Below are 12,537 nucleotides of genomic sequence, written 5' to 3'. Positions count from 1 at the left end.
CCCAAACAGCAAATGCCAATTTCTAAAAACATTTTTTTTTGTTCAGGTCACTGCTGTACATTAAAAAAAAGACCTGTGTGTGCATGTAGGAAAAAGACCAGTCTGGAGGTTTTATTTCTTAGCGAATGAGATCTTCATGGCGTTCGCTTGTGTAATCTTAAAGCCTTGAAGTGCGTCTCGTGCAGCGCCGGCCTGCACGTCGTTCTCAAACTCCACAAAGGCGATGTCGTGGCGACCAGGGACCAGACGCACCTCTTTGAACCCGGGGAACCTGAATACAACAACAACACAGTCAGGTCCGTTTCGGAAAAAAAAAAAAAAATAGACAAATGCAAAATGAACTGCAGAGAAGAAGTTGCTACTGACTGGTTGAAGAGCATGGAGAGCATGAGTTCGTTTGTCTCCTCTGGCAGGTTGGTGAGGAAGAGGATGTGATTGGGAGGGTTTTCCGCAACCTGTGAGAATGAAAGACAGTAGAGGTCAGAAAAGAACCACCGGGACAAAAGGGTAACATTTCATTTTATCAAATGACAACATGTCCAATCAGAACACACAAACCTGCTGGGGCATTTGTCCAGGCATCTGTCCGGGCATCATCTGGCCAGGAGGCATGGCACCAGGGGGCATCTGACCAGGCCCCATCCCCGGAGGAGGCATCATGCCAGGAGGGGGCATATAAGGCGGCTGGCCTGGCATGTGCATCATACGGGGAGCCTGGCTCATGGGCGGCATTCCCTAATGAGTGAAGTACAACCGTGAGGAGTGCATCAGTAGCTAAGATAACATTTCCCCCCAAACTTATTTGCCCCTCCTAAAACCAATGATCTCCACCCGCATCTGGAGAGCCTGCATGCTACCGTTTGGTCTGCTCAACTGAAATTTAGTGTCTGCTTTATATCTACCTGCATGGATAGATGGAGACCAACCGTGGTAAGTACGTTTTTACTTGAATGATTCACTCTTATCAGTCTTACAATGTTAAGCGTCTTTCCAACCGTTCCTGGTTACCTGATTTGATTTTCACTACTCACACATGCAGCCACATTCAGAAACCTTTCACCTTTTTACACTTGCCATGGCAATGCCATAAAAAAGGAGTCCAAGTGCTTATCCCTGCGATGTATCTGCTTGCATTCACAACCCAACAGTTCTGACATTTTCCATGGAATTTTACTGGGTCTGAGAATGAACTTCCCTAAATATCTATCCCTGCTCCGAAAGCAAATCCATCTTCATCCAGTAGCCCGGACCTCACAATTGTTCCCCACTGCTATGTCACAATAGTGGTTGTCAACAGTAATTCTACAAATTGATGAAATATTAAATAAAACCCTTATGGCCCCTACTTACAGGCATTGCAGTCGGTACCCCAGCAACCATGGGTCCACCAGCTCCAGGGACACCCTTCTTAGCTCCACCTGCATCAGCTCCTTTGATCTTCTTCTTCTCCTTTTTACGGTCACGCTCCACATAAGTCCCCTTCATTTTAGCTATGATGTCAGAATCCAGCTTGGCATACTGGATACGCTGTAGGATAGATATGCAGAAGACGTTACATTTGAGTTAGTATGCTTTATGGCATCTTGTATTCGCTATTCACGGTTTGATTAACATACCATGGGTTTGTCGTAGAAAGGAAATCCCTGCATGGATCTCAGAGCATTGGAAGCGCTGTTAATCTCTTTGAAAATGACAAAGGCCTGCCCCTTCATCTTTATGTTTCGTGCAACCAAGATGTCCAAAATCTGTCCAAACTGTGAGAAGATGGCGTACAACGACTTTTTCAACTCTGCAGAAACACGAACACGTCAAGACACCATTAGTTTCATTGTAGTGGCTCTATGTGCGCTCTGTGTATTTACATGTAACGTTAGCCAGAAACTGAAGGTTAGAATGATTCATTTACCATCTTTCTTGATTTTCTCATTCAAATTGTTGATGTAGATTGTATGGTTGAGCCGTACGTCCGGAGTAGTCATTTTCTAGCCTGCAGATGAGAAATATTACTTTCAAATCAGTTAGGGTAATTCATGAATAGCCACTAAGCAGCCGACAAGCTACAACCATTCTAGCCATACCAACTTGGATAACGTGGGGTGAACGTTAGCTTAAACGCTAACTACTAGCTATAGCTAACATTCTTTAGCTTACTAGTTCTATGTATCTAGTCTATTGCACTAACAAACTAACAAAAAACGTCCAAACAGGTTACCTAAGTCCATAAATGGTTTGCAAAAGCTTTAATAACAAACAACAAAACGTGTTTTTGTCGAAGAATTACTCACCTCGGAAGGATGAATGAGATCCCCGGCCTTCACAAATCCCGTGATCTGATCTCGCGATAATAAACAACACAAAGGGGGCGGGTCGTTTCTCTAAACACCTCCTACCCATAACCATAGACATATAAATTATTATATGTCTATGCACATAACTATTACATTTGAGTATTTTTAGAAATTGGTTTTGTTTTTCTACTGCCTTGTTTGTTTTGTATTCTGAATAAAAAAAACAAGAAAAAAAAAAAACTATTGCACATGAGGTTTCCGGGTCTACTGGACCCGAGTGTATTTAACCCTGCTGTTAAATGTCTATATCTGAAACCAAATTACCCCCCAATGTGGTAATAGCAAATGCTCCTCCATGATTAGATGCCTCAAGCTTCTTGTTCTTCTGGGGTTCGAGAGATGACAGCAATGTAAAGTTTTGGATTTCGGATGTCGTTAAACCCAATACAAGAAGAAGAAGAAGAAGAAGAAGAAGGATTTGTACTGTAAAGTCAGTATCAGTAGAGGGCGGTGTGACCTTTTGGTGTATGAGCCATACTCACGAAGAAAGGGAAGAAGAAGACGCTGCCAAACATGGGCAAAACAGGGCTGTAAGCTCGCTGTGTTAGCTTCATAAGTGGGCGTATGAGCTAGCTAGTTTGTGAAAAATAACGAGCTAATTACTTTTGGGAACAATATCCCTTAACAGGATGATATTGTTGTACTTCAGATTCTATAACAAAAAGTGCATTCAACACCGAGAAAAGATAACTTCACTCACTTTCCGCACTGCTTGTTGGCAACAGTCAGAGCTGGCTAGGTTGCAAGAGGTAGGAGAGAGTGAAGGGTGAAGGGTGGCCCGGCCCGTAGGTAGGTAGGTAGGTAGGTAGGTAGTAGTATGAGTTACAGTTTGTGTTGGCAATTGTCAAGAGATGCTGTAACTTACCCCTTTGCAAATATGCACAACATATTAACTAAGCTACCACTTCTGTTAAGGGTTGATCCATAAGGAGCGCAGACAAGATGTCAGTGGAGTCCCCCCTGCCACCACCACCACCTCCTCCTCCAGGGCCACCACCTCCTCCAGCCACACCGGCCAAGAAGAAGCTGTATCAGACCATAGCCAGTTGCAGGAGTCCAGTGGAGGGGAACCATACAGAGGCCCGCTTACTGCTCAGTCAGAGGGAGAGCAGGTAAGACTTCAAATAAGATCATGGTTATCTCTTTGTCTGGAATCAGATGTTCTAACTAATATCTCCCTGTATTCACAGGTGAGCTCTGAGCTTTAAACATTTACTTTTCTGTTGACATTAACAAAGAGGCGTTGTAACCTCAGTTGAGGCAAACATAATGGTGGTAATTAATTTAAGTCACAAAAAAGAAACCTGCATCTATTGTAATAATCGATTTATCATAAAGGACAGATGCCAAACATTCTTTTGACCGTTTTGAGGCTTTCTCGCTTTTCTCGCTTTTCTTTGTCTTATGGGATAGTTCACTGGATGCCTGCAGGGTTTTCACTGTTGATTGTCCAAGACAAGCAAAAAAAGATGTTACCTAAGGCTATAAGACATTGTGATGGGCCTTTTTTAACAGTTAATTAAGTAATTGAGTTTTAGCACTAGTAGTGTTACACTGGACTGCTTTATAATCAAAGGTGTTCCAAATATTTTTTTCATCTACATGTATATAAAGGTCGATTGGAAACACCTAAATTTATGTAATCCTGAATCAACACTAACTACAGCACAGCTGAATTAACATCTCTCTCTGATACAAAGTCAACAAAAATCTGAATATTATAACCCACACAAAGAAAGGATTCAGATAATAGGACTTTTTCATAGCAGACGTCTTGATTTGTAATAATAGGAAAAGCAGCGTAAACATGTCTTTCCTGAAAAACGGCTTTTGCAGGAGCTGTTCAACTTGATTGGAATGCAATAATATGTATTTATGTTTTCTGCATTCATGTTTTTGTTCAGTTTTAGGAAGGACTTGCAGTGGATACTGGTGAACACATATGTGCCCTCCCTCATTCAAGATGGTCCACAGTACGTCAGCAAACTATGGTGTCAGACTAGCATGTGTCAACACCTAAATCTACATTACAATTCTGTAACACAAACAACACTGTTATAACAACTGTTGTGTGTATAATGGGGATATTCTGTTATTCGTTGGGCCTGAATGCTTTCATGTTTAAAGGTGCTCTCAGCAAAGTCACGCGTTTTTTAGGCTACATTTTTTGTCCCATTCAACAAACATCTCCTCACTATCCGCAAGCTAGCTGTCCCCAGAACACACTGTAAAAAACAGTAGACTGCCCAGGGTCCACACACGGCAACAAAAACTATCTGCGCCAACCTGCACCATGAAGCATAAAGAGTGTTCCAACAAATAATTGACAAGAAGGATTTGGGGGTGGGGTTGGTGCGTAGAAGGGGTTGGGTGCGTAGAAGAGTTTGGGTGCAATGAGGAGGAGTGAGGGGCGAGCTAGCCTCCGTTTTGTTTGAACTTCAAAGTGACATCACCCAACATCGCTTAGAGCACCTTTTTTAAGTCATTAATCTTGACATATTAGCCCGGGTGAGACTGTGAGCCTGTTATTCATTTACCTTTCAGGTGTGGCCTGGTGGCTCTGTGGATGTCCGCTCACCTTCGACAGCCCCAGCTGAGTATTGCCATGGAAACTGTTGTTCAGACGGCTCTCAGCAGGGGATACACAGCACAGGGGGAAATGTTTTCAGGTAACAAAGTGGGACTCTTTTTGAGTCAGTCTGTTTCAAAACGTGTAGAAAAGAAACAGAGTGGGGACTTAAAGAGGGGGGTGTTTTATGTAATGGATCCCTACATTTTTTAGTAAGGGCTGTAGATGTTTTCTGATGGCATTAAAAGCATTGAAGGTTGAATACATCCCTTGACATTACTGGGTGTCTTCAGAAGTTCAACTATAACATTAAACTCCGGATGTAGGATGTAATTAAAACATGTGGCAGTTTTAGGACCAGATTTGCAACTTAAATCAGTTTATTAGTAGTAATTCACTCTTTGTGTTTCACAAGGAAACAACTAAAATACATTTCACACTGTTTGTGATGTTTTTTGGTTTTCATTAAAACATTTATTTGGTCAGTTGACCACATGGCCCTGCTGGCAGAGGAGGTTTGTGGCTGTAAGGCAGAGCTGCTGTCAGGGGGGTTAAGTGGTAACAATGCTGCAGCCATCATCGCACACCTGTGGGGGAGACAGCCTGTCCTCATCCCGTATCCTAGACCCAAACAACAATCGTCATGAGGGGTGTTCTGAAAGAAAATTCTTTAGTTTGTGTTTTTTTTTTTACTTCTACTTATGTCATAAAAGAAAAGTTTATGATGACAAGACAGGAGTCCTTGACAGCGTGTCCAGATATGATGAGGACTACAATCATGAGCCGTGCCAGCGCAGCGGACACAGGGCACACTGGGCCGTTGGTTCAGGTAAGATGTAGTCTAGATCCACAACGTACCACTTCCGGGATTGGTCCCTTGCCACTGGAAATTCCACCGGATGTCACTCTATACGGCCGGATGTCCGTCACCTTCCGCTTTCTTTGTGTTGGAATTATAATCTTTGGTGGATTTATGAGGATTATGGTTAACTGTCTCCTCAGATCTCTGCAGGTTAAATCCAGACAGCTAGCTTGACTATTTGTCCAATCAGAAAAAAAACAACTTTTGAACATGCACATGTTCTTTCCCGAAGCTGTTTTGCAGCGGCACCGCGGCTCTGTCCGGTGCTTAGCACGGCCCAAGACAACTATGATTGGTTTTGAAATGCCAATAAACCAGAGTATGTTTTTCTCCCAACCTAGAATGCTGTGTGCACTAGCCAGACCCTCCTCCGCAGCGCTGTGGAGGAAGACAAAACTGCAATTTTAATGTTAACTTACGTTAGACTTATTTAAAACCACTTTTATGTGATAGAATAATCTGAAAATAAACCTGGTAAACTGGTAATCTTGCTTTATGAAACACCTTTCAGCTCTCTAAAAACATCAACATGCCACAATTACTGCCACAATTACGTCTTTGTTCCAGGTGTTCTCCTCGGTTTGGACCAGGGGAGCGTAAGCAAAGAGCACATTCAGCCTGATCCCACTCTGCCCTGGCTCTACCTTGCCGTGGACAGCAGCTTTTCCTGTCCTGTTGGTAGCAAAGCGGTCAAAGAGGTCTACATCCTGGCTAAGCAGGGCAAAAGTCTGCACTACCAGCTGTGGAGCTTGGACAGCGTAGCTCAGAGCAACCAGCAGCTGAAGAAGATGGACCCTCATAGAGCTAATGACGGGACCCAGTACGTGGTTCCTCAGGGAGGGGTTGAAGCTGGGCTGGCTGGAAAGGCGGTGTTGCTCCACACAAGGACACAGAAGCAACAATGAGTGTGACACATTACTCTTATCTGTAAAACTAAGTAAACAAGCGACAGTTTCTGAGACTCCTAACACACTGATCTGTTGAGAGGCGTAACAGTGTACCCTCATCCAATCCAATGCGATTAATACCACAGTTAAACCCCAAATCTGGAACTGCCCGACTTCCACAAGTTTTGGAATTTGTCCCAAAGGGCTTTAGAGTAATGATACAGGACTGTGCTAGAGTTCTGATGTTGGGGTATGTGATGTGATAGTATTTAATATTAAATGAAGTACACTAGCTACATATTCTGGGTTAGAAGTCTTTTTAATATTTCTAGTTATGAGGCCCTTTGCAGGCAGTGATTTTGTAAAATTAGTAGGACTGCTTTACCAAGTGTTAATATGATGGAGAAAAGACATGTATTCATATACATCAATATCGGATGCTGGTCTGAGGCTCAGTTGGTGGAGTGGTCGTCTACCAATCCCTGGCCTCAGCAATCTGCACGTTGAAGTGTCGTTGGGCGTACCACTGAACCTCAAACTGCTCCCAATGTGGCACCATCGGTGTGTGAACGTGCATGAATGTTTGTCTGATCATATCTGGCAGTCACCGGTGTATGAATGTGTGCGAATGGTTCCTGTACCGTGTAAAGAGCTTTTAGTAGTCGTTGGGATTAGACAAGTGCTATGTAAATTCACTCCATTTACATTTATATACACTCTTGCAGTTAGGATTTGGCTGCATAGAGACAGTGACATCAGAGCACTGACGTGGAAACTCCAGAGATCCGTAAACACTGACCAATCAGAGCAGACTAGTCTTTTTCGGGAAGGGACTTAAAGAGACCGGTGCGCCAACAGAGCATCTCAGCATCTGTGTTCTCGCTGTCTCTGTACCGTCAGTGCAGCTGAGAAACGACTCACGGCACTGTGGCAGCCTTTCTACCTGTATGTAGTACAGTAGTGACATCACAACTGTACAGAAGTCTCGACTGCTCACTTAAAGGCGCAGTTCCTGAATGGGGGCAGCATGCATTTCAAATCAGAAAAGGATTTCTTTGTGATTTGAGCATTTTGATACTTTTACAGTATTTGTATAGCATCTCAAAGTTCTTTATGATAAGACATGTTAACTCACTTTTTACAATATTGGACGCTTAAAACACTGAAATTAGTGTAGGTTTGAGATTTGCTGTGTATGATCCGAGTTGTGTGTTTAGTGAGCAATAAAACAAAAACTGAAAACTCTTACTTCCAGTTTATTGCAATCCATGAGATGGCCAAAGCAGGGTATTAACATCAATTTTCAAAGGTATTTCTGTGCTTTGCAACTTTAAAATACACTGCCTTTAAAAAAAGAAATACAAAATGTAGTTATGAATCCAGTTTTTCTGAATGCAGCACCCAGCCTGAAAACCTGATAATTTGCCATTTTACAAATCTAGAGGAGTTGTGGGCAAAGAAACAAAACACTTTGTAAACACTAGATTATTCCGATTATTAATCCTCTCCCAGTAGGTTTACTTCTCAGGAACTGGAAAAACTGAATTTAAATTCCAATTTCATGAAGTCAGATGTTTATCTAACTTACACGCCCAAAGCCTGACACTGACGAAGGACATCTTGAAGACTCAAGACTGTTATGGCTGCATTCCAATCATGAAATGTAACCTATGGTCACGTGACTTTCTATATAAATATAACAATGTTGTTTCTTTGTAAACTACATTCTGCATACAAAAAAATCAAACCCTACAAACCGGTTTTATGTATTTAGATGACATTTTGACTTGTATTCAATTATGCATCAACCATTTCCAGTTTAAAGATCAGGTGTATGCTGGAAAATAAGTGTAACCTCACAAAAGCCCAAACAGACTGCAGATTAATCACTGATTCCAGTTTCATTTCACCCAACACACCACTGCTTTACTCCCTGCAAGCAACTGAAGCAATCTGATCTGATTAATCTGATCATCTAAAGCAACATTAATCAGGGAGAAATGCTACCAAATTAAATTCATGTGATAAACGTCGACATGTCTGTGTCTGTAAACCCGATACTTGACTGCTGCTCCCCACTCTTAAGACAAAGGCACCGTCTGATTTGTTCCATGGCTTTGTGAGGATTCATAGTGCAACAAATTCCAGACAAAACATGGCTGCCAAGCGGATTACTGCACAGTAAAAACAAAGAAAAAAAAAACTTTCACTGCATTATCATACAAAAATCTTCAGACTTTAGAAAATGCTTTTCTGCAAGAAGTTAAACTTTAGGATTATATTGTAAATCAGTTCACACTTGGGTGGCCTCTTTGGAAGAAAAATAGTCCACTGCACTGGAATGATCAAACATATCTAGGCACAGAAATTGTACAAACAAAGTTGGGAGGGTATGCCTTGGCCAAACAAAAATTAAATAAAAATGTATTTACACACTGAGTTAGTTAACATGGGGTCCAACCAGTGTTTTAGTGTTTACTGTATACAATAACATCAAAATTGGTTCATGACAAGAATAAAACTCCTGTTACCCAATGCTGCTCAAAGGCTGCTGAAAAGGTTTCACACCTCTGTATCAACTTCGTGGTTGCAGTGTGCTGTGAGCAACTCTAACCAACAGAGGGAGATGTTGAGGGAGATGAGCCATGTTCAATGTGTGTGTCTTTGTAGAAAAGGTGACATGGAGGTCCATGAATCCAGAGGACCGTACTCTCCACAGTCCCATGTAACAAAAGTTACAATTCTGTTTTCATTCTCCCCCTTTCTCCTCCTACTAGCGTTTTCCTCAACACATCGCAGGTCATCTGTCCCCAAGTTCCACAGATGGAGCATAATGCATAAAGTCGTCCTTTGGCATCCTACATTTTGCAAAAGAAACCATGTGCTTGCCTTTGTTCATCCTCTTCTTAAGTACAAGTAACATGGGATAGAAAACATTTGGATCATTGTGTGGGTCATAGAAACCAAACCGGTGGCCCTCTTCTAATCCTTCCACTTTCAATCTCACGTTGTGTAATCTTTGATTCTTTTCTCCAAACTCTCCTGATCTTGTATCTCTTCCACCATCTGGACATTAACCAATGTTTAATTGGAGTCTTCCGAGTCCCTCACTCAAGGTGTCTGTGGGAGCATACTGTTGAAGATGTCTATGAGGTTGTCCAGTCCCCACAGGTAGCCGTCCTCCCTGTTGCCCTCCATCCAGGGGGTCCTGTGGTCCAGGGTCAGAGGGGCCTGCAGGGGAACAGTCTTCCCAAAGTCTATCATCCACACTCTAGCGTTCCCCGAGGCGTCGTGCACAAACAGCAAAGAGCTGCCGACGACCTGCGATGAGAGAAACCGGTGAGACAGGCGAGTTCAGATGTGGGAGTGATTCAATGCAGAAGCAACTTATGGCATCCTATCACAAAATCTTAAACTCTACCAACAGGTTTGTTAAGATATCATCAAAACGGAGTGGGTTTTCAGCGTGTCTCACCTCGTGTGTCCTGAAGAAGTGAGACTGCTCAAGGACGGATCGAAGTGCCTCCAACTGTTGCAGGTAGAGTTTCTAAGAAAAAGAGAAAAATAAAAGAGATGTAGGGCATCTGAAAAATACACATAAATATATGTTCTTCTTTCCCACAGCCGAAGGCCTTGCATGCTTCTCTGCAGTTGTTGTAATACGTTTGGAAACCCACTGTCTGCACAGTGAATATGAAGCTACAGCCGGATCCTAACACTGCTTACGATAAAGACTGAAAACAGAATCAGCCAACAAAACATTATATTGTGTTTGTGTGATACATACGCTCCAAAAAAAAAAAAAAAAAAAAAACATATATTAAACAACAGTTTGCTGTTATGGAGGGGATTGTACGCCAACTTATTTCTTGGCCAGGGCCTGTTGCTAGGTAACCATTGACAGGTTGGACTTAAAAAAAAAGGCATCCTTGCCGTTTCATTTCTTTTTTTCTATAAACACGGGCAGTAACAGCAGCAGAACTAGTAACATACCAGAATCTTAGTGTTGCCAGCTACAAAGTCCTTCAAGGCCTGCATCACCTGCTCCTTGTGCTTCGTCTTCTTAAAGTTGGTGTTACAAGTTCCATCAGACTTCTGAAGGGAAAAAATGAAACAAGATTTATTATTCTTCTACCCTTTTATTGCTTTTTTTCTACCTGCACAGAGACAATATTTCAATTTAGCTATTTATTTAAAGCTTCCCAATTTACTCCAGCTGCAAGTTCTGTTACCTGCTGAGTCTTCAGTGCAGCACCCTGAGTAAATGTGCTCTAAGGTTTTTGTGTTTTTGTGACGATGCAATGGGAAACAACAACAAATACTTCCATATAAATATAGATTTCACTGCCACAGCTTGGCTGCTTACACTTATAAAATAAAGCTGCTGCTTTAAATGCTCATTGTCATGAGATACGTCCATTCATGCCTGAGTTCATGCAAATCTACAGTTATAACAGTTAAAACCATCCCTGGATTTATCTTTTAAAGAACAAAACAGTCCCCTTTATGGCTGCACATCTAGCCCAAAAACTGTTTTCCATTTCCTCTCCAGTGTGTGTGGTCCATCCAAAGAACTGACTGATAAATATTTACCCCCCATTGGTTTATTCTTCTAGAAACTTCTTGTTGCCTCACTAGCCCCGAGTACCACAGCCAAGCATGCTCATAGGGCTGCGTGTCCAGGGTGACCTCTGACCTTAATGCCTTCAATGCGGAAGCCCAGGGTGGCTGTGGAGCTGAGCGTCTCCCTCCACTGCATGTATCTGGGTTTGAGGACTCCCAGCTGGGCCCTCTCCTGCTCTGTGGGGGCCCCGGGGTCCACTGCCACCATCTTCTCGTACATGTCCTTCCGCAAACGGGGACGCTCTCTGGCTTTTATCAGCTCCTCCTCCAAGTACGTCCTGAACAGGAAAGGCTTAATGTTTAATTGTTTCTTTTTTTCACTCCCTTTCTTTCTTTCTCTTAATTTAGCTCCTGTAAAGCAACTACCAACACCGTTATTATTATTATTATTATTATTATTATTATTATTATTATAATATACAGTAAATGTGATAGCGAGGCAGATAACTAATGTGAGCAAACTGTGTTATGGCTTATATGTGTACACAAAGTGTGCATTTTCAAGACTGACTGCATCTTATAAAAGAACAAATGGCTCCTGCTGTCAAAAAGTTCCTGGAAAATGTTTGCCACACAACTACGCTTCTTTCATCCTGTGCCCAGTTACCTGCTGCCCATCTTACAGTCCATGATGGAGGGCGAGTCAAAGTCAGCCAGCAGGTCATCCATCAGGTTGTAGTCCTGGTCGTCTCTCCGTACTACCCCATGATAACCAGGTACATAGGGGCGCAGAGTGTCCTTCATCAGCTTCTGTAGGCACTGCTGCTCACACTCACAGTATCGCTTCAACAAGCGTCCGTACTCCCCAGCCTGGAAGTTACCTTGGAGTAGGTGACATCCAAAAAATTAAGACTGAAAATAAAATAATGCTAATGATAAAATAATAGTCTGAGGATGTTATACAGTTAAGCAAACTATGTATCGTTATGCATACCTGCGTGACCAGCGAGCTGCACCCATGGGTAACGCTTCTTGAAGGACACGACGAAGGGGGACCAGTGGACCATGGTCTTCAATTTCTGCCAGGACTTATTCTGGAAAAGGAACATCAAAGAAAGTCATCGTCTAGTTCCAAAAAGGTGCGGGTTGTCGCACAAATGATAAATCTGATGCTCTGACTAATCAGTGCGAGTGTTTCTTTTCTGGTCACCATAAAGCACTGAGCTAAATACTGTACAGGCAAGAGAATGATTATTCATTAAAAGACACACACACACACACACACACACACACACACACACACACACA

At 42.4% G+C, this 12,537-nt stretch overlaps 3 protein-coding genes across 7 annotated transcripts in view; 1 reads left to right on the top strand and 2 right to left on the bottom strand.

Moving 5' to 3' along the window:
• Nucleotides 1–89: 89 nt before the first annotated feature.
• snrpa (small nuclear ribonucleoprotein polypeptide A) lies at nt 90–2,369 on the bottom strand. Of its 2 annotated transcripts, none has more exons than XM_034867906.1 (7): nt 2,286–2,369; nt 1,907–1,987; nt 1,617–1,789; nt 1,351–1,527; nt 559–735; nt 367–455; nt 90–271 (listed from the first exon to the last, which is right to left on the bottom strand). In XM_034867906.1, the coding sequence occupies exons 2-7, from the start codon at nt 1,977–1,979 to the stop codon at nt 112–114; spliced, it is 849 nt and encodes a 282-aa protein (XP_034723797.1). In that variant the 5' UTR covers nt 1,980–1,987; nt 2,286–2,369; the 3' UTR covers nt 90–111. The 2 variants fall into 2 exon arrangements, with proteins under 2 accessions (XP_034723797.1, XP_034723798.1); XM_034867907.1 differs by having other exon boundaries at nt 1,907–1,982; nt 2,286–2,343.
• A 438-nt stretch (nt 2,370–2,807) lies between these two features.
• Nucleotides 2,808–6,910, top strand: c3h19orf54 (chromosome 3 C19orf54 homolog). 4 transcript variants are annotated; one of them, XM_034867032.1, is made up of 7 exons: nt 2,808–3,121; nt 3,278–3,460; nt 4,253–4,321; nt 4,893–5,017; nt 5,404–5,533; nt 5,676–5,746; nt 6,347–6,910. In XM_034867032.1, exons 2-7 carry the CDS (start codon nt 3,291–3,293, stop codon nt 6,682–6,684), a joined length of 903 nt encoding a protein of 300 aa, XP_034722923.1. In that variant the 5' UTR covers nt 2,808–3,121; nt 3,278–3,290; the 3' UTR covers nt 6,685–6,910. The 4 variants fall into 4 exon arrangements, with proteins under 4 accessions (XP_034722923.1, XP_034722921.1, XP_034722922.1 ...); XM_034867030.1 differs by having other exon boundaries at nt 2,810–3,114; nt 3,264–3,460; XM_034867031.1 differs by having other exon boundaries at nt 2,810–3,121; nt 3,264–3,460.
• A 995-nt stretch (nt 6,911–7,905) lies between these two features.
• LOC117941857 (inositol-trisphosphate 3-kinase A-like) overlaps nt 7,906–12,537 on the bottom strand; it is a 16,035-nt gene continuing 11,403 nt past the window's right edge. Inside the window, exons 3-8 of the mRNA XM_034867028.1 lie at nt 12,224–12,323; nt 11,897–12,110; nt 11,363–11,567; nt 10,660–10,761; nt 10,142–10,213; nt 7,906–9,987 (exon numbers count right to left, since the gene is read on the bottom strand). Of these exons, the coding sequence (XP_034722919.1) occupies nt 9,778–9,987; nt 10,142–10,213; nt 10,660–10,761; nt 11,363–11,567; nt 11,897–12,110; nt 12,224–12,323 (903 nt within the window). The 3' untranslated portion in view covers nt 7,906–9,777. The remainder of the gene's footprint in view (nt 9,988–10,141; nt 10,214–10,659; nt 10,762–11,362; nt 11,568–11,896; nt 12,111–12,223; nt 12,324–12,537) is intronic.

Source organism: Etheostoma cragini, chromosome 3, assembly GCF_013103735.1.
Source record: "Etheostoma cragini isolate CJK2018 chromosome 3, CSU_Ecrag_1.0, whole genome shotgun sequence".
Lineage (NCBI taxonomy): Eukaryota > Metazoa > Chordata > Actinopteri > Perciformes > Percidae > Etheostoma > Etheostoma cragini.
The sequence above is the reverse complement of the archived record's forward strand: the minus strand, read 5'-3'. Positions and strand labels throughout refer to the sequence as shown.